The sequence below is a fragment of the Phacochoerus africanus genome, chromosome 4, assembly GCF_016906955.1.
Source record: "Phacochoerus africanus isolate WHEZ1 chromosome 4, ROS_Pafr_v1, whole genome shotgun sequence".
Taxonomy (NCBI): domain Eukaryota; kingdom Metazoa; phylum Chordata; class Mammalia; order Artiodactyla; family Suidae; genus Phacochoerus; species Phacochoerus africanus.
This window is the reverse complement of record NC_062547.1, coordinates 144,642,446-144,665,737: the sequence shown is the minus strand read 5'-3', so window position 1 is coordinate 144,665,737 and position 23,292 is coordinate 144,642,446. Positions and strand designations below refer to the sequence as shown.

The 23,292-nt window shown below is 48.7% G+C and overlaps 1 protein-coding gene across 5 annotated transcripts in view; it reads right to left on the bottom strand.

Moving 5' to 3' along the window:
• The window catches only part of ARHGAP26 (Rho GTPase activating protein 26), a 459,207-nt gene that overhangs the window by 52,235 nt on the left and 383,680 nt on the right, over window positions 1–23,292 (bottom strand). The window contains exon 21 of one of the 5 annotated variants that reach the window (XM_047778930.1): window positions 7,525–7,618. The exons of the other annotated variants lie outside the window; for them this stretch is intronic. Within the exon in view, the coding sequence (XP_047634886.1) occupies window positions 7,540–7,618 (79 nt within the window). The 3' untranslated portion in view covers window positions 7,525–7,539. Of the gene's footprint in view, window positions 1–7,524; window positions 7,619–23,292 lie in introns of those variants that run through there. 5 annotated transcript variants of the gene reach the window in all.

Sequence of the window (23,292 nt, the reverse complement as noted above, 5' to 3'; positions counted from 1 at the left end):
ATTGCTCACTTGTTTGGAAACGCAGACGTAGTGTATCAGCAAGTATTTGGATAAGGGTACCAATTACTTATGATCCTAGGTAATCCTATATTGCTCCAGGGTTGCCTGGTTGTAAAAGACAGATTTAAAGTACTCTTAGGACGGATAATTCACAGCCTTGGGCTGGAAGTTGACAGACGCATCCATACATGAAATAGATGAATACCTTGCAACCTGTTTGGGGAATGGGAAGGCTTTGCTCTTGCGTTTCTATATGAATCTATTGGCTATTACATCCGTTGATGAAATTTCCCAACATTATAAAAGGGTGTCAGTTGAAAAGGTAGGCGGGGAAAAATAAGCCTCCCTTCTCACGGACTCTCTCTCCAGAAGTCACCATTATCATGAGTTTCTTCTACTCCCTCCTGGAGACGTTACATGAACACACAAGCCTGTGTGCGCAGGTGGGTGGGCGTTGGCACCAGCGAAGGCGCCTGCGCGTGATCCCCGCTTCTTTTAAAAGCTAACAGTACTGTTTTTTCGACGGTTTGGAACATGGCTTGTTTTCTTTCACAATTTCTCTGCCAGCCCGTGAAGGGTCAATGCCCTCGTTCTTCTCAGTGGCTCCCATTCTCCATCGCAGAGGTGGACCAGTTAGTTTCACCTAGATCTTTCCCAATGAACATGCAGGTAGTTTCCCATCTTTTGCCTTGGAGTGGGACAGAATCTCAGAGCTGGAACAGGACAGGAGGGGCCTGTATACATGCCGATGTCTCGTCCTTCCCACCATCACCTTTCTTCTAAAACTTAATGGTGTTTTTTTAGGGCTGCACCTGCAGCATATGGAGGTTCCCAGGCTAGCGGTCTTCGAATTGGAGCTGCAGCCCCCAGTCTACACTACAGCTCACGGCAACACCAGATCCTTAACCCACTGAATGAGGCCAGGGATCGAACCTGCATCCTCATGGATGCTAGCCAGATTCGTTTCCGCTGAGCCACGACAAGAACGCCCCTAAAACATACGTTAAAACAACACGGAGAGGCTCTTTGGAAGAAATGGATGTCAGCCTTCCTGCTGCTACACACAGGAAGATAAACCTTCTCTTCCAGAGCTAACACTGGTTTCTAAAGCTGTGGAAGTTTTGGCACCGCCCTTGAGCTGCGGCTGAATCCTGGGAAGAGGAACCATTTAGCTTTGCCAGGACCCAGCTGGGCACACCACCCTCGGCATCCAGGTGGCCTCTACCAAACAAAAACTCTCTATAAGGCAAATCTCTGGGGTTAGGGAGCCTTGGGCGGAATCTAGGTCAAGGTCGTCCACCCCACCGCCCACCAGCCCCAGAGCACCACACCAGATTCTCAGTCTGTTGGTGCTCTAATTCAGCAATGCCACAGGCCTTGGACCAAAAAAAATCCCCAAACAGCTGGGGAGCTACTTAACTTCTCCAAGCCTTAGTTTCTGCTCTAGAAAATGGGAAAGAAACGTGTACCTCAGAGGGTGATGGCGAGGGTGAAATAAAATAACGTACAGGTAAATGGCTATAAATGGCTAAGCAAAGTGCCTGAACTTAATAAGAGCTCTTGAAAACCTTAGCTACAATTAATAAAACAATCCAAAGGCCCTGCCCCTTTTTTTTGGAGACACACCTTGGCGTCACCTAAAAAGACATCTGCTGTGAACGCTGGCCTCGGGGTGACGCTCCGGGCTCCTGCCTCTGTTCCCTCCAGCCTCTTTATTTTGCACACCCTGCAGAATGGCTCACCGGGTCTCCAACACACAGTATCTCTGCCTCCTTGTGTGCGACTGAGCATTTTCATTGCCTGCGACATCCCCTGTCCTCACACGGGTAACCTGTACTCACTTCCCAAAATGCAGCCCCCGGGTGAGGCGAAGTATCCTCCCTCTGGGTCCCAGTGCGACCTCAGCCCACCTCGCAGCATGGTCAGGCCACCTGGAAGGGCCCAGAGGAACTGAAGCACCCAGAGCACAGGCACCTGAGAACTGCTTGCTGAATTCGAATGAACCCTGTGGGGACAAGGATCCCCACCAGCCTATTGAATTCCTCACTCAAACATAATCTGTGCCTCACGGTATCTGCTTTCAATCAACAACACAGGTATCTGCACTTCAGGTGTCGGTACTCTTAAAAACCTCAATTTAGAGTCACTGTCAAAAGCAGGGCTGAGGCAACAGGAGGGATTTTCTCTAAGAGAGCTCCTGCCTTCCACCTGTCACTCCCGTAACCGGGCAGATGACCAGAAAATGACCTGCTGGGTTCCTGTTGTTCTCCTTCCTGCATCACAGTAAAAAGGAGCTTTCAATCCTTCTGCATCTTACTCTACAGTAAGTCAGAAGGAATAGGAGAAACAGCTGTATCCAGAGAGCCTGACTTATTGTTGCATAAAACATTTACAGAAGATGTAGTCTATTGCCCTGTTGTCTATTGCCCTGTTCAAAAGCATTAATGCAGAGACTCATAATAAACAACTCTCAGAACTTTGCACTTCTTGATGAGCCAGCATGCTTTCTTCAAAGAGACAGCTGAATTTTACATTCGGTCAGACTTTTGCCTTCTTCGTCATGGCTGCTAGGTAGCTCAGGGCACCTTGATGGTGAATCACCCTCTTCTCTCAGCCTTCGTTAAGCTGCTATGTTTTATTCTAAGTTGAGTCTACTGTGTATGTTTTCTGAGAAAGAGTAACGAGCCTCACGTTTTTGTTTGGTTATCAACACTGCTTGGGGAACAGGTGTTGCCAGGTAGCTGGCTCACATAACACATGCGCCAACTGTGCTCTAAACACATAAACACGACACAGAACTTGTTGGCACCCAAAGACTTGAAATACAAAAATGCCTGCACTTAGTAAAGGCTTATGAGTCATGCGAAGCTGCCCCGGTTTTAGCTGACGCCAGGGGCCAGGTGGGTATGTGAAGGCTACAGATTTTGAAACGGCTACCACATCGAAGCCGTAAAGCTCTCCTTTGATAAGAGTGCTGAAGTCACTCCCACCCTTAGGGGGACACTTATGCCTTCCAAGTATTAAAAGGAAAGAAAGGGGGGGGGAAGCGAAGAGGAAGGTCAGGCTCTGAACTGCAAACCCAAGGGCAAAATGGACCTGCCATCAGCAGGTTCTGGGCTTGCGTCGACGCCAGAGGTCAAGGCTGGGCTTGCAAAGGGGCGGCTGCCTCCTCTTCAATTTGTAGGGAAGTGTCGTGACCACCAGATGGTCAGCGTTCGAGGGAAAGTTTTTAGTTTTTTGTTTTAATGGCAGAAATGAGCAAATGTAAGGAAACCTCATGATGTGAAAAAAACACTGCTTACATGAGATTAGAGGGTTGCGGAATTTCTGTCCACATACTTGCAGAATAAAGACGTGGCTCTGTAAAGGTGGAGACTTTGCAAGAAAGGAGGCGGCATTGCCTTTCCCTCCCTGTGATGGGAGGAAGCAGCCACTGCCTTCCAGCCCTGGACCAGCTGCGATGGCATTATCTCTGAGCATCTGTCAAAGCTCCAACTTCATGGCTGGGAATGAGGGATGGGCCCTCAAGACGCTGGCAGACCTGGTCATACATGCCTCAGCTCACACTCTGGTTCTGCTTCCGCCCAGCTCTGTGAGCTCGAGGGGGTCACTTCATCCACCTGAAACCCACTTGCCCCACCTGTAAAACCGGGATGTTGGCAGGAAGGCTAGAGAATGCCCATCAAGTCCCAAGACGAGTGCCTGGTGACAGCGGCCGGCCGTCAGACGGTCCCCACACCGTGTTTCTCCCGGGATCTCTCATTTGGACCCTTTATATTCTCATCCTTTGGGAGAGCTTATTCCAACGCCTTCCTGCTCTCCCTTGCGCCCTCCTTCTCTGAAACTCCGGCCTCATCTCTTTTGTTCAGCCTCTTATTCACCGCTCCTGACCCTCCCAGGTCCTCCTGAGCCCCCGCACCCGCCCAGACCCTGGACTTGAGCGATGCTAGGGGCCCCAGGGTTAGAAGGGAGAGCTGGCAGGGCTGCTCCAGTCTCTCTCCTCTCATGCCCCACCCTAGAAGCTTGCCCTCACCCCGTGGGGGAGCAATCCAGCAGAGTGGCTGGGGGCGGGTGCTACCTGAATCTGATGGCCTGGGTGCAAAGCCCACCTCCACCGAGAGGGAAATTTGGTCACCTCTCTGTGCTCTTCCCCCCCACGTCAACTTGGGGTTGCTAACAACCCCTCATCTATGACGATGATAACACAAGTAGATACAGGTCAAGTACTGGGCACACGAGTGCTCAGTGAATGTCGGCCACCACCATGACCACCAGCCGGTAGTTTATGGAGACCACACCCCCCTTCATGATATTGTTTCTTTATCTATTCATTTTTTTTTTTGGTCTTTTTGTCTTTTCTAGGGCTGCACCCATGGCATGTGGAGCTTCCCAGGCGAGGGGGTCTAACTGGAGCTGTAGCTACCAGCCCACACCACAGCCACAGCAACGCCAGATCCGAGCCGCATCTGCGACCTACACCACAGCTCATGGCAACGCCGGATCCTTAACCCACTGATCGAGGTGAGGGAGCGAACCCTTGTCCTCATGGATACTAGTCGGGTTCGTTAACCACTGAGCCACGATGGGAACGCCTCCGTCATTATATTTTCAACCTTTGAGAGCAAAATTTGTGCTCAGGACTATAAATCAGGTCCTGGAGGATCAAACTAAGGTAGAATTTTCCAGTGGCTCAATGTGATCCTGGCAGAAGATTCAGTTCTTACCCACCCTTACAGGCTTTCGGCAACATCACCACAAGCTGGAGACCAGGGCGAGGCCCAAGGCCTTGGCTGTTGGCTACTCCTGCCGTTGCTGGCAGGCCCCCAGAAGATGCCACCAGCCAGCGGCCTGGCCTCAGGGGCTCCCAGAGACGCTAAGCCTAAGGATACACTGTTCCTGCATGTTCACGGCTCTCACAGAGGAGAACAGGCCAGTCCTTTGAGATTCCTTTTCCTCTGGTTCGTCACATCCTCAGGCACACTCCCTGGAACACTGTCATTAAAACCGAGGGAGGCTGGGCCCCAGGATGCCAGGGTTTGCCACGTGTCCTCGGACGGTCTGCAACAGGCACTGATAGCGAAAGCCTCTTCCCGGAAATTTGTTTTTTAAGCGCATCAGCTTGACCCAGAGCTAAGTAAGACGACATTTTGTTCATTTTTAAAAACTATAAACTACGTTATTCTTCATTTTTAAAAACCATAAACTATGTTGGGTCGGCGAACTAGGAGTAAAATAAGAAAGTCGGCAACAAGCCATTTGGACTGAACAAAAGGGACATTTGCAGAAGACTGATGAGGAATTGTGGGGATGGCAATAAAAAGCAAGACAGACTTGCCTCCTGGCACATAAGGCGACCAAATCCTTCACGAAGTCCATGTCAGAATGGCCTGCAGGGCAGACAGCTGCGCAGGGCTGCCTCCCCTCTGGGGACACCCTCCTACGTGCTCAGGCCCAGGGCTCTGAGCATCCACCTCTCCTTCCGCCCAGGCGAGGAGCAGCAGGCCGTGCAGGCCTAGCCCAGCAGAGCCTCAAGGCGCCGGCCACAGAGACTGGTTAAGGGCCTGGAGAGGTGATTCTATCTGGACCAAGAGGAACTGGCCCCAGCTGACTGTTCACACTTTTAGAGAAGAGAGGCTCTTTCTTTTCTCCTGGATTTGGAGTTGTCAGGAAACTAGTTCAGCCGGTAGCAACCCTATTAAGATCTGAAGGAAAGTGCTTATCTAAGAGAAGAGTCAACAGAGAGGAAAACTGAGATGAGAGAGGGCAAGAGCAGGGTCCCAGTGGCAACATCGGAGCGCCTGGATCCATGCGTACCTGACGCAGGTATTGCTGAGCTTCTCTATTACATAGGTGATGCGACGTGTTCCATTTCAGCCTAAGTTAGTTGGGCTGAGTTTTCTCTTACTTATACCCAAGAATCCTGATAGGCAAACTTGCTCAGGCTGACGCGTAGGGTCTCGAATATAATGATTCCCTTTTCATCGAAAAGATGGCATATTAGGGGATTTCTTACTAGTGCTTAACTTCCAGAAACACGTGAGGGGGACAGGAACAGTCAGCTCTTAGGACAGCTCAGAAGGGCCTTGGACTAAGAGAAACACAAACGCTCCAGAAGCAAAGGTCCAACAGTAACTCCGACAGTGGACGGCGCTTCGTGACAATGTATGAGCTAGAATCGAACAGCTGGGATGCTGTTTCCCTAATTCACTTATAATTTGAGAAAGAGAAAGGGTGTCATTGATCCAAATGAAAATAAATACCAGGCTCGCTTTAGCAGGTTTAGCACAGTAACTGCAAGCTAAACATAGCAAGCCTGTCTAAGGAGCAAAAATAAGCAGGAATTTTCTGTAAGGCTATGTGATCCCTATTTATACCCTCTCCTTATTAAGCGCACCAGAGTCTGGCCTGTCTCAATTGTCTCTGCGTTGCTTTCCCCATTCTGAGCTCAGAGCTGGTTCTTTAGACCCACAGCCTGACTCCAAGGTAAGCAGCCCTTGCTGAAAGCTGAAGGTGTCAGAATTTGCCTGGTGTGTTCCATGCTGGACCGTCGCACAGACAAGAAGAAAACGGCTTCTTTTCAGACCAGCTTTGTTCGCTTTTCACAACATAAAACTCAAAGCAAAGAAGCAGCAGAATGTTGTTTGGCCTTGTGTGACACTGGAGAAACGAAAACAGGCCCTGTGTGGAAGAAAATTGGGCCTAAAAAAAATAAAGAAGAGTTCCAGATGGTGAGGTCTGTTTGACTGCGAAGCCAAACTGCGCTCAAAGTAGCGACCATCTCAGGCACGTCAATTACACAAGACAAATCGACAGACGATGTCCTCGGGGATCCAGCTAGCCTGGAATTCTGCAACGGGAAGACAACAGCGCTGGGCTTTCCTAGCATTAGCGCCTAAAGACGTAAAAATCATATTGACATAAGCAACAAAACAACTGCAATATTACAGATGAAAAGCATATGTTCAGACAGAGTCAATTATGAGTGGCTCCCCCCACGTGCCCGGTACGTTCCTGCCTCTGAGCCTTTCCTACTGTTCTCCTGGCCTAGTAATACCCCTGGCCCCTTCTGTCCAAATTCAACCCATCTTTCAAAACCCAGGCTCAAGCGCCACTATGATCACAAAGCCGTCCTGATCACGCCAGCTCAAAGTCACTGCTCCTGCTGGGGAGGTCCAGCGGTACTGCATCTAGACCTTTCCGTCTGGTTTTCCAGTTACTGCATATATATATATATATACACACACTAGATATATAGTACATATATATAATACAATTATATGGAATGACTGTTCTTTTTTTTTCACTGTGCTGTACTTTATATCCCCAGCACCTACTGACCTTAGAAGCGGAAGTTTGTAGATTTGACCACTTCTATCCATTACATATATATCGAAAAATATATAAATATATATAAAGTATATATCATAGTACCTAATTATATATATATATTAATATATAATTACACAAGATATTAATATTTCTGCAAACTCTCATTCTAAGGGCATTGTCCCCACCTAACTCGTCTCTAACGTAATGCGCTTACGTGTTGGGGACGTTCTGTAAACACCTGTTGAATGGCTGAGGCGTACTTGGATGCAGAAGAGTGAAACACCTCGACCTAGAGGAAGGAAAAGGGGGTACAGGAAGCCAGCTCTCAGGGGCTGCTCTGCCTTTCTTGCTTCTCTCTGCACGCTGGAGTAAGCCAGCATCTGGACTTTCTTCATGTGAGAGGAACACGGCTGTGTCCACTATTCTCGGGGACCAAATAGATTCTTAACTTACTTCAAGTTAAAAAAAAACAAAAAACAAAAAAACCCCGAGTTCCCGTTGTGGTGCAGCGGAAATGAATCCAACTAGTATCCATGAGGATGCTGGTTTGATCCCTGGCCTCGTTCAGTGGGTTAAGGACCTGGCATTGAGCTGTGGTGTGAGTCGCGGAGGCAGCTCAGATCCCGCATGGCCGTGGCTGTGGTATAGGCTAACAGCTACAGATCCAACTCGACCCCTAGCCTGGGAACCTCGACTCCTAGCTTATGGCCCTAAAAAGCAAAAAAAAAAAAAAGAAAAGAAAACAATTCCCATGAACATATTCAGGTGGGCCGGCCTTAGTCATGTGCCCCCACCCCCATTCCCACATCATTCCCAAAGTGGTGGTGCCAAATCCACAGCAGTGAAAGGCAAGGTTTTCCACCAAGCAACTCTGCAAACAAATCCAATCTAATTATTTAAGCACCTGTGTTTTTATTTTAACTCGTGGAACTCTTTCCCACATATTTTTCTACTTTCAACACCAACATATATCAAGCAGAGTTTACTTTGTGGGGGAACCAGGCTTATAAACGTCCATTCCTGTCCTGTGATGTCATACAGTCATGACCCAGGGGACTGCTGGGGTGGAGGGTGACTTGCTCGTTATTCTCAAATACCGGGTGATGGGAAATCGTAGCGCCAAGTTCACGATAACTGCATGCTAAATAAGATATGTCTTGGACAGGGCACACCTAGAACCTGCTCTCCCTTCTGCTCCGGATGGAAAGGGTTGGAACTCAGTCCCTCTGGCCCCAGACGACTAAAGTGTGGAACCACCTGGCTCAGGGTCTCTGCTCCAGGACGGAGCCCTGGAGACCCAAAGCTGGGGACGCAGAAACCACGAGGGGGAGGAGGCGCACACACAGTGACGGGAGAGAACAAGGCAGGTGTTCACGTCAAGCGGAAGCAGTTGGGCACCAGCAGGGTCAACACACCTCGTGGCTGCAGGGTGAGGATGCGGAGCAAAACCAGCTCCCCAGCTTCATTTCAGTCCTAGCCTTCCTCCAAGAGGCTCCGGCTTCCTGTAGCCCCAGCTCTTTCCAGCCTTGCCTGGGTTCCTGACCTGTGTTTCTGCTCTACACTCCCTCAGTCCCCTCATGTGACCCGAGGGTGTCCAACCAGGTGAAAGTATGGGCTTCCCGCGCTACTGAGCCTGCTCTGGTGCTCAGTGCCAAGGGCACTCTGGGGATGGTCAGAAGGGCAGGGGCTGGGTTACGCTGCAACTCGCATGTGACCGGATCTCTGCAGGTGTGCCCAGCCCCAAGCAGGACTCAGCACCTCAGGACACCCCTCCGCCCCCCAAAGACAGTTCAGGTCCTCAGTTACTGTGAAAATAAATACGACCTTTAGGTAACGTTTACTGAGCACTTATTATGCGCCAGAAGACACAGAAGGGCTTTATGTGATTATGTGAACTCATTTCATTCAATCCTCACAACAAACCTATGAGGGAGAGATTATTACTATTCCTACTAAACAGAGAAGGCTTTGATGTGTCAAGTCACTTCTTCACGGCCTCACAGCTCAAAAGCAGTCAATCTGGGACACGAACTCAAATAAGCGTATCCCAGAGCCTATGCTCCCAACACCGGGACAGACTGAATCAAGAAAAAGTGGCTTTTCCCCAAGACTTAGGGAGAAGTTGCATCCCCTACCACGCAGGGCAAACTCTGAAACATTTCATTTTAGGCAGTTCTGTCCTCCCGAAGTTCCCCCACGACTGGCAGCGCCCTCATCTCTGCTCCCTCGTCTCTACCCGGCCCCGATCATCTGGACCTGAACGCCCCACTCAGCAACACCAAAGTCTGCAGCCTGAGGAGTCCTGATTCCAGCTCTGCACAGATACCCACTCCAGTCTCATGGCCGCCTCGGGGAGCAAAGGCCGCCCCATGGACGCAGGAAAGCACCACAGGCTCTTCCAGGAAAGGGGGACTGTCTTCAGAGGTCAGCTCATCTGAGCAGAGACAGTGTTTTCTTTCTCTTTTTTGCTACAAATTCTTGCATTTCTGGATGAACCTGGAGCAGAGCTAAGTGTGAGGCTATGGCAGCACCTATCTTGGGTTCTGCTGAAAATCACACTGAAATCTCCTGCTTTGGGGGCCCCACGTACTGTTTCCATATTCAGAGGAGGGTCTTAGGTTTCTGCTGCACATTTTGAACAGAGACTCAATTCTTCCTGAGCTCTGCCAAGTTCAGTGGGTTCCATGGTGGATTTGCTTGGAGGAGTTGGCGCAAAGGAGAGGGCTGAGGCAGAGGGCCGGCGGGGTTGCCTTTCAAGAGGGGCATTCAGGGGATGGCTAACTGAGCTCTCTGTGGCCCAGCTCAGCGCGAGCCTGATGCCAAGTAGCAACTGAGCTTGGGTTCAGTAAGCCTCGCTTTGCATTGCCACCGGAATTGGGTACTGAATTGCACCTTGAAAAGGATAAGCTCCCCGAGCTGACATTTCTGGAAGTGCAAGAAGAGCCTGAAAAAATCAGCCGAGTTTGCAAAGAAAAATACTACAAGAAGAGTTTTCCTTCTTTGAATCACGAACCAGGGTGCTTGCTTGTGGGCATGTTAACTGACTTGCCCCGAAATTAAAGGAAGACTTATTGTGGTGGAAATATTCTAAAATTAGGTTGTGACGATGGTTATACAACTATAAATATAACGAAATTCACCGAATTACTTTTAAAAAAAGGAAGAATTAATAACTTGCTCGTGAGGCAGAGGGAATTTAACTTAGAATTTCCTTACAGAGCCAGAACTCTCCCCCTTATAGCGATTTGGGTATCGCATGTAAATTTACTAGCAAAACCTCTTTTGACTCATGGCAAGGCCTAGTCTCTCTTCACTTATTTTTCCTGGTTACTCTGATTCAGAGTTTAAAAAACTAATTCTCAAGAACTTTCCTTTTCCATATAAGGCCAGAAGACAATCCTTCAAAGCACGTTAAATTTCAGTTTAACAGAGCTGTACACAATAAATTGCTACAGATTTTTGCAACACGGGCTAGGAAACTGCTGGTTTTGGGGGGAGGAAGAAAGGTACAATTGTCTTAATGAGAAAGTCTCTGGTGAGGAGCAAGAAAAAATTTAAAAATGCAGCATATCCACATGATCAAATGATCACCTTTTCATTCCTTTTGATATTTCTTTTCTCTCGACATCATTCTTCTAGTTCGAATTTTAAATGGGGGGGTGGGCATCTAAAACATGAAATTCATAGAGACCTCTGCGGAAAAAAAGAAAGAATTGGGACACCGTATCATCTTTTCTTTGATGAGCCCCATGCTTGAAAAATGGCAGAATCTGAGAGACAGGAAGTCTCTTGGTTAACAGGATAAAAAAGTTGGGTCATAAAATCAGAACTCGGTCCCTGCTCTCAATAAACTGGACCAAGGTGGACAAGAACCCAACAAACTTACAGCAAGTCTAGAAGGCGAAGGAGGGGGTAAAACCCTGTCCACACGATGTAAACGCAAAGGCACTTATTCAACCATGTTTTTGAAGGAATGACCAGACCACCCACTTATTACTTAACATCTGTCCCTCGGTGGCAGCAATGTTCCCTGCATGTCCATAGGTCTGATTTCCCCCAGGTGGACTGTGAGAGAGTTGAGGGGACAGTAGTGTTTGACCTCTTTCCACATGCCTGGTATGATGGCTGTTTGTTTACTTTTTTTTTTTTAAGGGCTGCACCTGCAGCACATGGAGGTTCCCAGGCTAGGGGTGGAATTGGAGCTGCAGCCACTGGCCTACACCACAGCCACAGCCACAGCCAACAGCAGATCCGAGCTGCGTCTGTGACCTACTCCACACCCTGCGGGAAGGCCAGATCCTTAACCCACTGATCGAGGCCAGGGATGGAACTCGTATCCGCACGGATACTAGCTGGGTTTTCAACCCGCTGAGCCGCAAAGGGATGTCCAGGATGTCTTGAACTGAAGGCAGTGACTCTGCGCCCGCTGGCAGGCTGGGAAGGCCCTGTCCGTCAGACCTGGCTGATTCTGGAGGCTGATGGTGCTGAGGGGCTCCAATCCCAGGCGGGCAACAGAGGCAGAGAGTCGACGGGTGGTGCCATATGCCAGGAGGACAAATGAGGGGCAACTCGGGCTCGGTTCCATCAAGATTTAAGGAAGGGTGGAAGCTTGAGAAAGGGCAGTGGGTGGTGTGCCTCTGCCAACAGTGATTTAGTTGCCGTCTTGCCCTGGGACAGGGCTGGGCCTCACTGCTGTCTGCCAGGATCACCTTGGCTGTGTCAGTCACTCCCATGGGACCCTGCCGCTCCTGGGTTAGTGTGTCCGGAATTCCCATGACTCTGCTTCTTGATCCTTGATCTCCTGCCAGTTTATTTTCACTGTGACAACTGCACATTGTAGTACCGCCTCAGGATGACTCAGGGTGCATTTCCTCTAAGGCCACTTTCACACAAGGGTGGAGAGAAGAATGAGAAAGAGGATGATGCGTGGGGAGGGGGGGGTGCATTTCTCCCCCAGGGGAGGCAGACAGTTACATGCACTTCTACCCTGAGGCTGTGCTCGGAGGCACAGGCACGGAAGCTAAGGGAGGGGAGCGGATGGGCTTCCTCCAAGACGGAGTTGAAGCCACCACAGTTATTTTAAGAGAGAAATCTTCCTGTGCTTCAGCTCTGGATGTTCCAACTCGCAGGCGGTCCTCTTCAGGTCGAGAGGCTGAAGTTTATGGGCTTTAATCATCCCTGTCGGGAATGTCTGACATGACACGACGACAGCCTTGCCAATTTCCTTCTCCTCAAATTTTCCCCGCTATAAATCTTAAATTCTTCCCTTTTGGGGTGTGGGGGTGGGGTGGGGCATGCCTGCGGCATGTGATGTTTCCAGACCAGGGACTGAACCTGAGCCACAGTAGTGACAAACCCTGAATCCTTAGCCACTGGCCACCAGGGTACTCCACCATCCTGTCCTTAAATTCTAATCTGAGAGTTTCACCTGCTTAGATCATCTAAGGTTCGGAGCACAGCGGTGAACAAAATGAACTCAAGAGGGCTTTCCAACTTGCTCAAAACCAGAGATGCTTTCTCTCCTACATCACTGCTTTTCTCACCAAAAAACTGCACAAAACGCCTGCTTTTAGGGTGTTTGATCACGAACGGTATCCCTTCTTCTATTCTTACAATAAATGTTTTCAAGAATTATAACATTACTAAATTGTTCCTTTTTCACTGGTGATCTTACTCTCTAGAAGGCAGAGGGTAGTAACGAATCCAGGTGATTTAGACTGTGTTTGAGGTTACCGGAGCAACCGCTAATTCCTATGGAGTAACTCTAGCGCACCTCCGCCAAGGTCAGGAGTTAAGGTCCTTCCACTGTATATTCTGCTTGAAATGGAGCTTTTAAAGGAAATTGGGTAGATGGCAGATGGAGAATGACAGAGGAAGATGAGGAGAAAGAACGAGACAGAGCTCAAGAAGATCGAACTCCTGAAATTTCACAACGTTGGTGGAGAGGGTGGGAGGAGAGCTGGCTGACTTTCTGGTTTCCTAAGTTAGGGCTTCCCAATTTAAGAAGAAATCTGAAATTGGTCCAGACATGGAGGTCTAACTGCATCCGCTCTACTTAGCTCCTTGAGACAAATTTCCTCTGCTGTCCTAAAAGAGTGACAATTTACTAAACTGACCTGGAGCCCTGGACAGACCAGCCTGGAGAGGAGGCATCGGGCTGCTGAATGAGTGATTCAAACTGCACTGATTTCACTTAAAACACACCAAAAACAATGCCTTCCTGGTACGGTCCTTCTTCTTCCATCAAATGGCAGGCATCTCACTCAGATCGTTAGTTACTAAGAGTTTAACAAATGTTAAGGTTAAAAAAAGAAAATTCTTTCCTATAAAGATATACTCCACCACTTTAAGGAGAGGAGAAATAAAAGAATAGCAGTTTCAAAACTGAGCAAATCTATTTTAAATTGAATTCAAAACACAAATATCCATGCGCGCACTTGTAAAAAATATTCTAAAATGATAAGTGTAGTGTGGAAAAATCCGTGTCTCTTCCAGGACAAGCTACTGCCCGACCTGCCTTCATTAGAGAAAACCACCCTGATTCATTCTCCTGTATCTTTCCAGAAGCATCACAAACATGTACATACACCTGTCCGTGTATATTCCCCAGGGTTTGTACATATAACCAGGATCACGCAGTGCACATACTCTGGCTTTCAAATGGAGCTGCCTATCAAATCGGCTAGGAAGTGTAAGAACCACACCTCAGATCCCACCCATCTCTGAGGCTCCAGGGAAGGGGCCTGGGTGTCCAGAGTTTTTATTTGAGGCATCTTAGGTGATGCAAATGTGCAGCCTGGGCTGAGAACCACAGCTGCACACACGAGCCTACGCCTTGCTCTTAACATTCTCCACCTGCACATAGAGAACGACCTCATTCCTCCACTGTCCCGGGAGAAGCCCACCATGGACGGTTACCCCTTCTGGCCCCACGCTTGGGCTCTTATGAGTGGTATCATGCTACACACCTGTGAGGCACAGCACCCACTCTGCATCTGCCCTCCGCACTGGCAGCTAACAGCATAGATGTCACAACAGGGTTTCCGGTTGGGGTCACCAATGCGGGGGATGGAAGATGAGCAGGGGAAAGAAGACAGCCGAGGTATTTATCTCATGATATTTATTCCCTTATCTCTTTCTGAGAGGTCACCTCCACCTGGCCGAGTCCCTTGAGCAAAGGTCTTTTCAAGGTGCTGACTTCATAGAACTCTTTCCCCTTCTGGGTTCTGGTAACCAGTTTTTCTTTCTTTCTCTCTCTTTCTTTTTTTTTTTGTCTTTTTAGGGCTGAACCTTCGGCACATGGAAGTTCCCAAGGTAGGGGTTGAATCGGAGCTGCATTTGCAGGCCACAGCAATGCCAGATCTTTGCCGCGTCTGTGACCTACACCATAGTTCATCCGGCAATGCCGGATGCTTAACCCGCTGAGCAAGGCCAGGGATCAAACCTGCATCCTCATGGATGCTGGTCAGATTCGAAAGTTTCCGAAAGTTTCTGCTGAGCCATGACAGGAACTCCACTGGTAACCACGTTCTACTCACGTCCTTTGGCCTAAGGGTGGTAACTGGTTGGCTGCTACTAGCCCTGGTTGATTGTACTAACCCTTGTGATTCTCCTGCTCCCCCCTCTTCGCAAGTAAATTCTCCTTGAATGATGCGCTTTTCATTGTACCAACGTTTCTTCTTAGGATTCTAATGTGTCCGCCTTGGCCAGGCATCTCTGCCTTTCTTTCTTTGTAGACCACGCTGACTTGGCTCCCTTTGAAAACAGGGCTTCTTCGCAAAGGGCAACAGGAAGAAACAAGGTTACCTTTCAGTGGCTATTTTATCCCTTGTCTGAGCGTTTGCTGACAACAGCCAAGGAGCAACCCCATCGCCCCTTCAATGTATAAGGAGCACTGGAAGGAATACTGAGGGGTGGCTTCCGGGACAACCTCACTGCTTCCTGGAGAAGGAGGCTGGCAGAGACGGGAAGAGAACCAGATGGAACAAATGCAGCTGGATGACTAAGATGTGGAGTTTCAGGATGATTTTTTTCAGAAACTTTTTCTTTTTGCCATAATGACAGTCAAATTTACACAGAGTCTTAGGCTAGAAAGGAAGTCCTGAGGCTAAATTATCCCTCGGTGAAGACTTGGGATTGGGATCAGGTTTTAATCTAATGAGAAGAGTTCCGGTTGGCTCCACCCATTGGAGAAACAGGAGAGTAGATACTTGACCAGGCTCTGGAGGGTTAACACCTGAACTGATGCCTTCCTGCAAACAGCTGGAAGCCTGACTTGCAAGAGGAATGCTTCTGCGGCTCTCCGTGCAGTTTATGATTTGTAGTTGATTTCGTTTTAGTTTAATTTGTCTTAAAAGTGTTAGCTCAGTGTTTGGCATCCAGTTGCTTTGTGTCACGCCACGATCAAACAAATACACCAAAATAAACACTGACTCTCTACTGCTATAGCTAAAAGGAATCAATACTAGGGGTTTGTTCATTGGTGGTGGTGGGAGGGGGCAGTCGAAGAGCAAATGATGATAAGGTAATTAAAAAAAATAATAATGGTAGCAACCAATTTAACTGACCACTTGCTATGAGCCAGGCCATCCATTTACTAAGTGTTATGCAGGATACTTCATCTGATCCCCACGAAAACCCTGAAGACAGATATTATTAATTATTATTATTATTATTATTATTATTACCACGCAGAGAAAAGGTTTTTAACTCAGAGGGGCAAGGAATCTGCCCAAGTTTACACAGTTAGGGAACAGCAGAGCTAAGGCTTCAATGTCCAGGCCACGTGGGCTTTCCCTACGCCAGATCCCAAGGCTCACGGATGTTCTGTACACAGTATAACCCATTCTGTTATCTTATAGCTCATTTCAGACTTCAGTAGCCGTTTGTGGCCATGTAGCTATCTATAAACTGAATCGCAGTTCTTTTGAAGGATCTCTGCGGTAATACCACCACCCATCATGAGACATACACTTCCCCCGTAGAGGCAGAGGGTTTTGGAAGAGCATTGCTGAAACTGTGGATTCCTGCGGTAAGAGGCTGAAGAGAAGTCCTGCAAAACCATGGTCTGCGGTCACATACATTAAGCAAACGCAGCATAAGACATGCCCCCTGGGAGACTCACAGTGGCCCCATGACAGGCACGGAAGTCCTCTTGTCCAGACTCTGTTGAACTTGGTCCAGCTCAGCTCTGTCCCCCTGTCCTCCACTCCTGCATCAGGGTGGGGTGCTCATTTAAACACCTCACATCTCTTGTGTGGGGATGCCCACCTACCACTTTCAGTCTCACAGACCTGAGATCTCTTTTTCTGTCAGGGCAAAGGTCTTGATCTTCTCGGGTTACACACAGAGCAGATGCTCAATAAAAATACCTACTAGCTGGATTAATCCATGTCCCTACCCTTTCTTGACCTGTGACCCAAAGGCAAGCCTTTGCAAAGCAGCAGGCTGGCCTCTTTGGTGAGCTGTGAAATACAGCACCGGTGAGCTAGCTGGGTTCCCCTGAAGGCCAGGGCACGGCACACTTTAGCTCCTGTACTGCCACCACTGTAGGGACAATCGAAGTGCCAAGCTCTCACTTGGCCCTGAGAGCTTTTCACTGAGGTGTATCCAGTCTTACTCCTACACGGAAGTCCATTAGCCTAATGCACTATGATGACGGTTCTCAGACCCGAGCATGTGTCAGAGGGACCTGCCCGGCTTGTTAAATCACAGACCGCTGGGCTCCTCCTCCAGAGTTCTTGACACGGAAGTCTGGATGGGGCCTGAGAATATGTCTTTCCAACAAGCTGCCGGGGGATGCCAAGGATGCTGGTCCCAGGACCACACTCTGGGAACCACCGTCCTGAGCTAAGACCCTGCCCTGGAGAAGCAGTGTGCAGTGACCAAAGCAGCCTGGAGCATGTGGTTTTCTAGACTCCTCATGCAGAGAGGGTGTTAAAATTAAGACCCCAAGGCTGTTTCCAACTGGAAATGTGTTCCTAGCTAAATAAGCATCTGCTGTCCAGATGGACTAAAAAAGGTTTAAATAGCAGTACTTTAATATTAATATGATTTTAATTTGCCCAATTTGGGATCTGGGTCTACCAAAAAGATTCCTCCACATGATATACACAGGGAAGGAGACACGCAATCCCTTATCTGAAGCAAGAGAAAAGCCCTTTCAGGCTTCCTTCCGAAGTCCTCTTAAGGCGTGAAAGCCTGCGAGCCCTGCAAAATGTTAATTGCTGAAAGCCCTATGAAATGCTAAGCCAATTTCCTTCACTAAAGATACTACCAAAACCTGGAGGTTTAAAATGCCTACCACCTACTTAACACGTACAAAATGCAGCTAAATTCCGAATGAAATTTGTTCATTCATCTGCTTAATTAAACCCCAAGGCGGCAGCATCTACTCCGTATTATGGCACATGGGGACGGGGTGGGGGGGGGTTTGTTTAGGATTAGTTAGCAAGAGTAATGAGTCTAATGGAGACAATGCAGACCCTTTGCATGATTTGAGCTTATAAAGTGGGGGGAAGAAAACAATCCATGGGAAGGCAAACTTGGTCCCGTTCGTGACGTCCAGTCCGCTGGGAAACGGGGATGCTGGCTGAGCCTGGGAATGGTGTGTGGACCCTGCCTCCACACTCCCCACCTCCCCTCGCAACCCCGCCAGCGGGCTGGACAGATCCAAGTGGCACTGACAGCCCTGGTGCTTGGGAAAGAAATCCTGCTGGGTCATGAAGCATGTAAAAATGAACCAGTAAAAATCAGATGGGTCACCAGGCAGGCATCTCCATCTTCCCCCAAGGGAGGCCAGTTGGGCTCCTACCTGGCCACAGAGATCTTGGCTGGGGAAGGGGAAACGCTGCCAGGAAGCCTCTCAGAAGACAAGAGTGCAGGTCCCACCAGTGACAGTCTCCGAAAACGTCAGGGGAATGGGGCCTGGTACGTGGAGAAAGCGTGGCGGTGGTGGCCTCAGAGTCCGAGGGGTAAGAGGGATGATTCCAGGCTTGGCCAAGACATGACCCCGAAGGAGCAGGCTGGAAGCACCGTGCGGGTTGTGAGGAGCAGGAAGCACAGGCAAACGATTCCCTATGAAAATTATCATGCTTTCCAGCTCTTTCTCAAGGTGGGAAGCACCCACCAGGTTTTCAGGCAAAACTGTCTGAAGGGATCTTTTCAGCATAAAGCTGCATAAGAAGCAGGATCGCTCTCACAGGGAAGACCCTCTCCCACAGAAAACGGATCCAACTGCCCAGGAAAACAACCTCTCTCAAATCCCTGCATCCCAAAGAACGACAAACAGAGATCCCTGCAGCGAAATCACAGCTGCCTGTTTGGGTGTAACTCTTTTGGCATCAAATAGCACTTAGATGGGTAAAATTCCTTTTAAAGCAGAGGCCGTGAGTTATCCCTTGTCTAGTGCATATTATTCATTTAGTGATTCATGTGATCTCAATAAATAACAGGTAGGCATGCAGCTTATCAGGTACCCCGTGGGATGCAGAGGTTTCTGAAAGTTTCAGGAACACGCCTGCCTACCTACCCCGGCGGGTCCAGGTTGAAGGTGGGGCACCACCTGCCTCCGGAGGAGACGTTCCTCCTTTTCAGGGACTGCCAGAGAGCTCCAGGCTATCAAGACAGGAGGCTGGTGGGGGAAGATGGGCAGAAGAACAGCCTGGACCATCTCTTAGCACCTGAAACATACACATCAGGATTGGGGGAACAGAGGGGCAGAAAGGACAGTGTGGGAGAGGCCCCCCGAAGCTCAACTTCTCAACATCTGATATACGAGACACTGACTTCCTTCTGTCTCCACAAGAATATAAAATCAATGAGAACAGAAACTCTAATTTTTTCTTTCTTTTTAGGGCCACACCCGCAGCATATGGAAGGTCCCGGGCTAGGGACTGAGTCGGAGCTGCAGCCCTGGCCTGTGCCACAGCCACAGCCACAGCCATGCCGGATCCTTAACCCACCGAGCGAGGCCAGGGATCGAACCTGCATCCACAAGGACGCTAAGTTGGGTTCTTAACCCTCTAAGCCACAACAAGAGCACCATCTAATTTGTTTTTTCTTTAAGTCACTCTTTCTTCAGCACTCAGAATGACGCTGGGCCCACAGCCAGTGTTCCAACCATTTTTGTTGAGTGAATCTTGCCTGAACAGGTAAACCACAAGTAAAATTGGAGCTCTCTCTCCCCAGGCAAAAGCTCGCCCCAGGTTGCATCTGAGAGTCGCCGAATCAAATTCAGAAGGAGCCAACGGCGCTCCAGAGAAACAGCTCCGCCTGGAAGCGGGCCTTGTTTATCCTCTGAATTCCAGGGCCTGTCCTCTAGCCGCTCACTGGCCACTAAAACCGGACGGGACGGTTGACTCTGGCAGCATGTGAAGGCATTTGGCATGCACACAGCTTTTAGGTCACCAGAAATAACTTGCAAATGTGTGTGTGTGTTAAGCGGAAAGGATGAGAAAAATTAGTTTCATTTATGGGGCTACTGGGCAGTGAGTTATTTTTTCGGGGTGGGGACCACTTAGGCAGGGAGAACTCCAAGGCTGGGTTCCTCCACTGCTGGAACCGTGCTCTGTCCTCACTGCCTTCTCTTAATCCTAACGAGCCCCGCCACCCTACCCCAGCGGTCAGAAAAAAGCATCCCCTCGTGGTTTTTTAATTTGGGGGAATTACTGCAGTATCTTTAGTGCCTCATGGGACATCCCCTGACTTCTTTCTCAGCATTTGTTTACTTCCTCCTTAAAAATCAAGATCTTCCAGAAAAGCGGTGGCCTGATGCCAACTCTATTTGTCACTGGGAGAGGAGAGTGGCTTCTAGTTCTGCAGCCCTTCGTGAGCACCCGGTGAAGCATCTCCATTCTCAGGGACAGGTCAGCCCCACTCCTTCCGCCTTCAGGGGAAGGCTTAGGGCCAAGGACTGTCACCGGATGGACAGTCACTGGTGGTGCCAGGATCAAACCCAGGCTTTCCGGCTTTGCACGCCAATGTTAGAACTATCTTTCTTGTTGCCTCAGCCATTAGCTGTGGGTTTTGTTTTGTTTCCTAACTTCTTAGAATCTCATTTATGAGTCATTTTCTTTCAAAGAAGATTCTGCAAATGGAAGGGCTAATCTCCACGTACCACTGTGCTACAGCGAGAAGCTCCCATGGCTTCTACCTTCCTGCGCAGCCCAGCCCCAGCCCCAGCCCCATCCCCATCCCAAGGCAGCTGCCTGTGACTCTGACTTGGGTCAGTTAACTATCGCTGAGAGAACTGGCCTACATTCAGCAGCTTGAAACAACCCTGGTGTATTCTTCGCCACGAATCTGTGGGTTAATTGGGCAGCTTTTCTGTTGGTCTTTCCTGGACTCACTCATGTGGTTGCATCCGCTGATGCGTGGCCGGGGGTGTTGGGCTTGGCTGGGGCTGCAGGCCCTCTTGCTAGTCGTCCTCCATCCTTGAGGAGGCTGGCCTGGGCTCTTGACATGGCAGCTGGGGTCCAAGAGGGCCTGGGCTTAGAGTTGATGTAATGGTCAAATCAGTCAGAGGGTAAAGGCCCACCTAGATTCAAGGACTCCTCCTCTTAATGGGAGAGGCTGCAAAGACTCTTTGGCCACAGGTAACCCACCAAAGGCTTTCTAGATAGAAAGGACTGAAGTGGGCTGGTAAGAAGAGCATCTTCTATTACCAAGCAACGTATGGATTTAGTGTGGCCAAACCTAACTTCCCAGAAGACACTGGAAATCTAGATTGAAAAAAATATTTATTTACATGTATATGTAAATATGCACACACTCACACACACACAAAGTCTTTCTAGGGCCACACCCAGGGCATATGCAAGTTCCTAGGGCATTTGCAAGTTCCAGGCTAGGGGTTGAATCACAGCTGCAGCTGTGGGCCTACACAACAGTTCACAGCAATGCAGGATCCTTAACCCACTGAGCAAGGCCAGGGATCAAACCCACATCCTCATGGATACTAGCCAGGTTTGTTACCTCTAAGTCAGGATGGGAACTCCCTGTCACCGCCCCCCCCCCCACGCCCCGCGCCAACCCCGCCAAAAAAAAATACATTAATAGATTTGTTTGTTTGTTTTTTGCTTTTTAGGGCTGCACCCATGGCATAGGAGGTTCCCAGGTGAGGGGTCAAATGGGAGCTATAGCTGCTGGCCACAGTCATAGCCACAGCCACAGCCTCACCAGATCCAAGTCACATCTGCAACCTACACCACAGCTCATGGCAATGTCAGATCCTTGACTCACTGAGCGAGGCCAGGGATCGAACCCACAACCTCATGGTTCCTAGTTGGATTCGTTTCCACTGCGCCACGATGGGAACACCTTAATAGCCTTTTAAAGAATAGTTTTAGGATTACAGAAAAATTGTTCAACATATAGCTCTCCCTATTCCCTAAGTTTAATATTAACTTCATTCATTAGTGTCGTTTGTTGCAACTGATGAGCCAATATTGATACATTATTATTGTTACAACTAACCCAAGTTTACGGTTTAGGTTAGGATTCACCCTTTCTGTTCTGCGGGTTGTATGGGTTTGGGTTTTGACAAATGCAGAATGTCTTGTATCTGCTATTGGAGTAGCATCCAGAAGAGTATCACTGCCCCAGACAGGTCCTGTGTCCACTGATTCGTTCTTCCTGTTCACCCATCTTTTCACTGATTCTACAGCTTTGCCTCTCCCAGAATGTCAGAGTTGCTATCATACCATACTGCGATCTTTTCAGAGGGGCTTTTTCCACTCAGCACCACACAACCATGTCTTCTCATGACCTGACAGCTCATTTCCTTCCATCACTGAATAACATTCCGTTGTCTTGGTGTCCACAGGGTGTCCATTCACCTGCTGAAGAACATCTTGGTTGCTTCAAAGTTTTGACAGTAATGAATAAAGCTGTCATGTACACTGCAGACAGAATTTGTTTGTTTGTTTGTTTTCCTTTTTAGGGCTGCACCTGCAGCATATTTGGGCCTGGGGCCGAATTGGAGCTGCAGCTGCTGGCTTCTGCCACAGCCACAGCGATACAGCATCCGAGCTGCATCTGTGGCCTACACCATAGCTTGTGGCAATGCCAGATCCTTAACCTACGGAGTGAGGCCAGGGATCGAACCTGTATCCTCACAGAGACAACAAAGGGTCCTTAACCTGCTGAGCCACAACGGGAACTCCACGTGGGCAGGATTTTGTGTGGACCTAAGTCTTCAACTCATTTGGGTAAACACCTAGGGGTGGGACTGCCACCGATCAATGGTGTTGTGTGATAAGTCTATGTTCAGTTTGGAAAGACACTTCCAACTGGTCTTGCAAAGCACCTTTCTCCTTTTGCATCCCCACGAGCAATGCATGAGACTTCCTGTCGCTCCTCATCCTCGCCAGCATCTGCTGTTAGTGTTTTGGATTTTAGCCATTCCAGTGGGTGTGGGGTGGTATCTCATTGCTTTGATTTGCAAATCCCTAAGGCAGAGACTTGAGCATCTTTTCATGCTTCTCTGCAAGTGTGTACCTTCTTCGGTGGGGTGTCTGTCCAGACCCTTTGCCCAGTTTTTAAATGGGTTGTTTTTTTTTACTTACAGTTGACTTTTAAGAGAGGTCTTCACATGTTTAATATACTGGTCCTTTATCAGTTATGGGTTTTGCAAATATATTCTCCTAGTCTGTGGCTTGGCTTTTCATTCTCTTAATGATGTCTTTTGCAGAGAAGTTTTTAACCTAAATGAAGTCCAACTTACCAATGTTTTCTTTCATGGATTATGCTTCTGGTATTGTATCTAAACAGTCACTGCCAAACCCAAGGGCATGTAGATTTTCTCCTATGTTGTCTTCCAGAAGTTTTATAGTTTTGCATTTTACACTCAGGCCTATGATCCATCGTGAGTTAATTTTTGTGAAAGGCTCAAGGTATTTTTTTTGGCTGCACCTAGAGCATATGGAAGTTCCCAGACCAAAGACTGAACCCAAGCCACGCTAA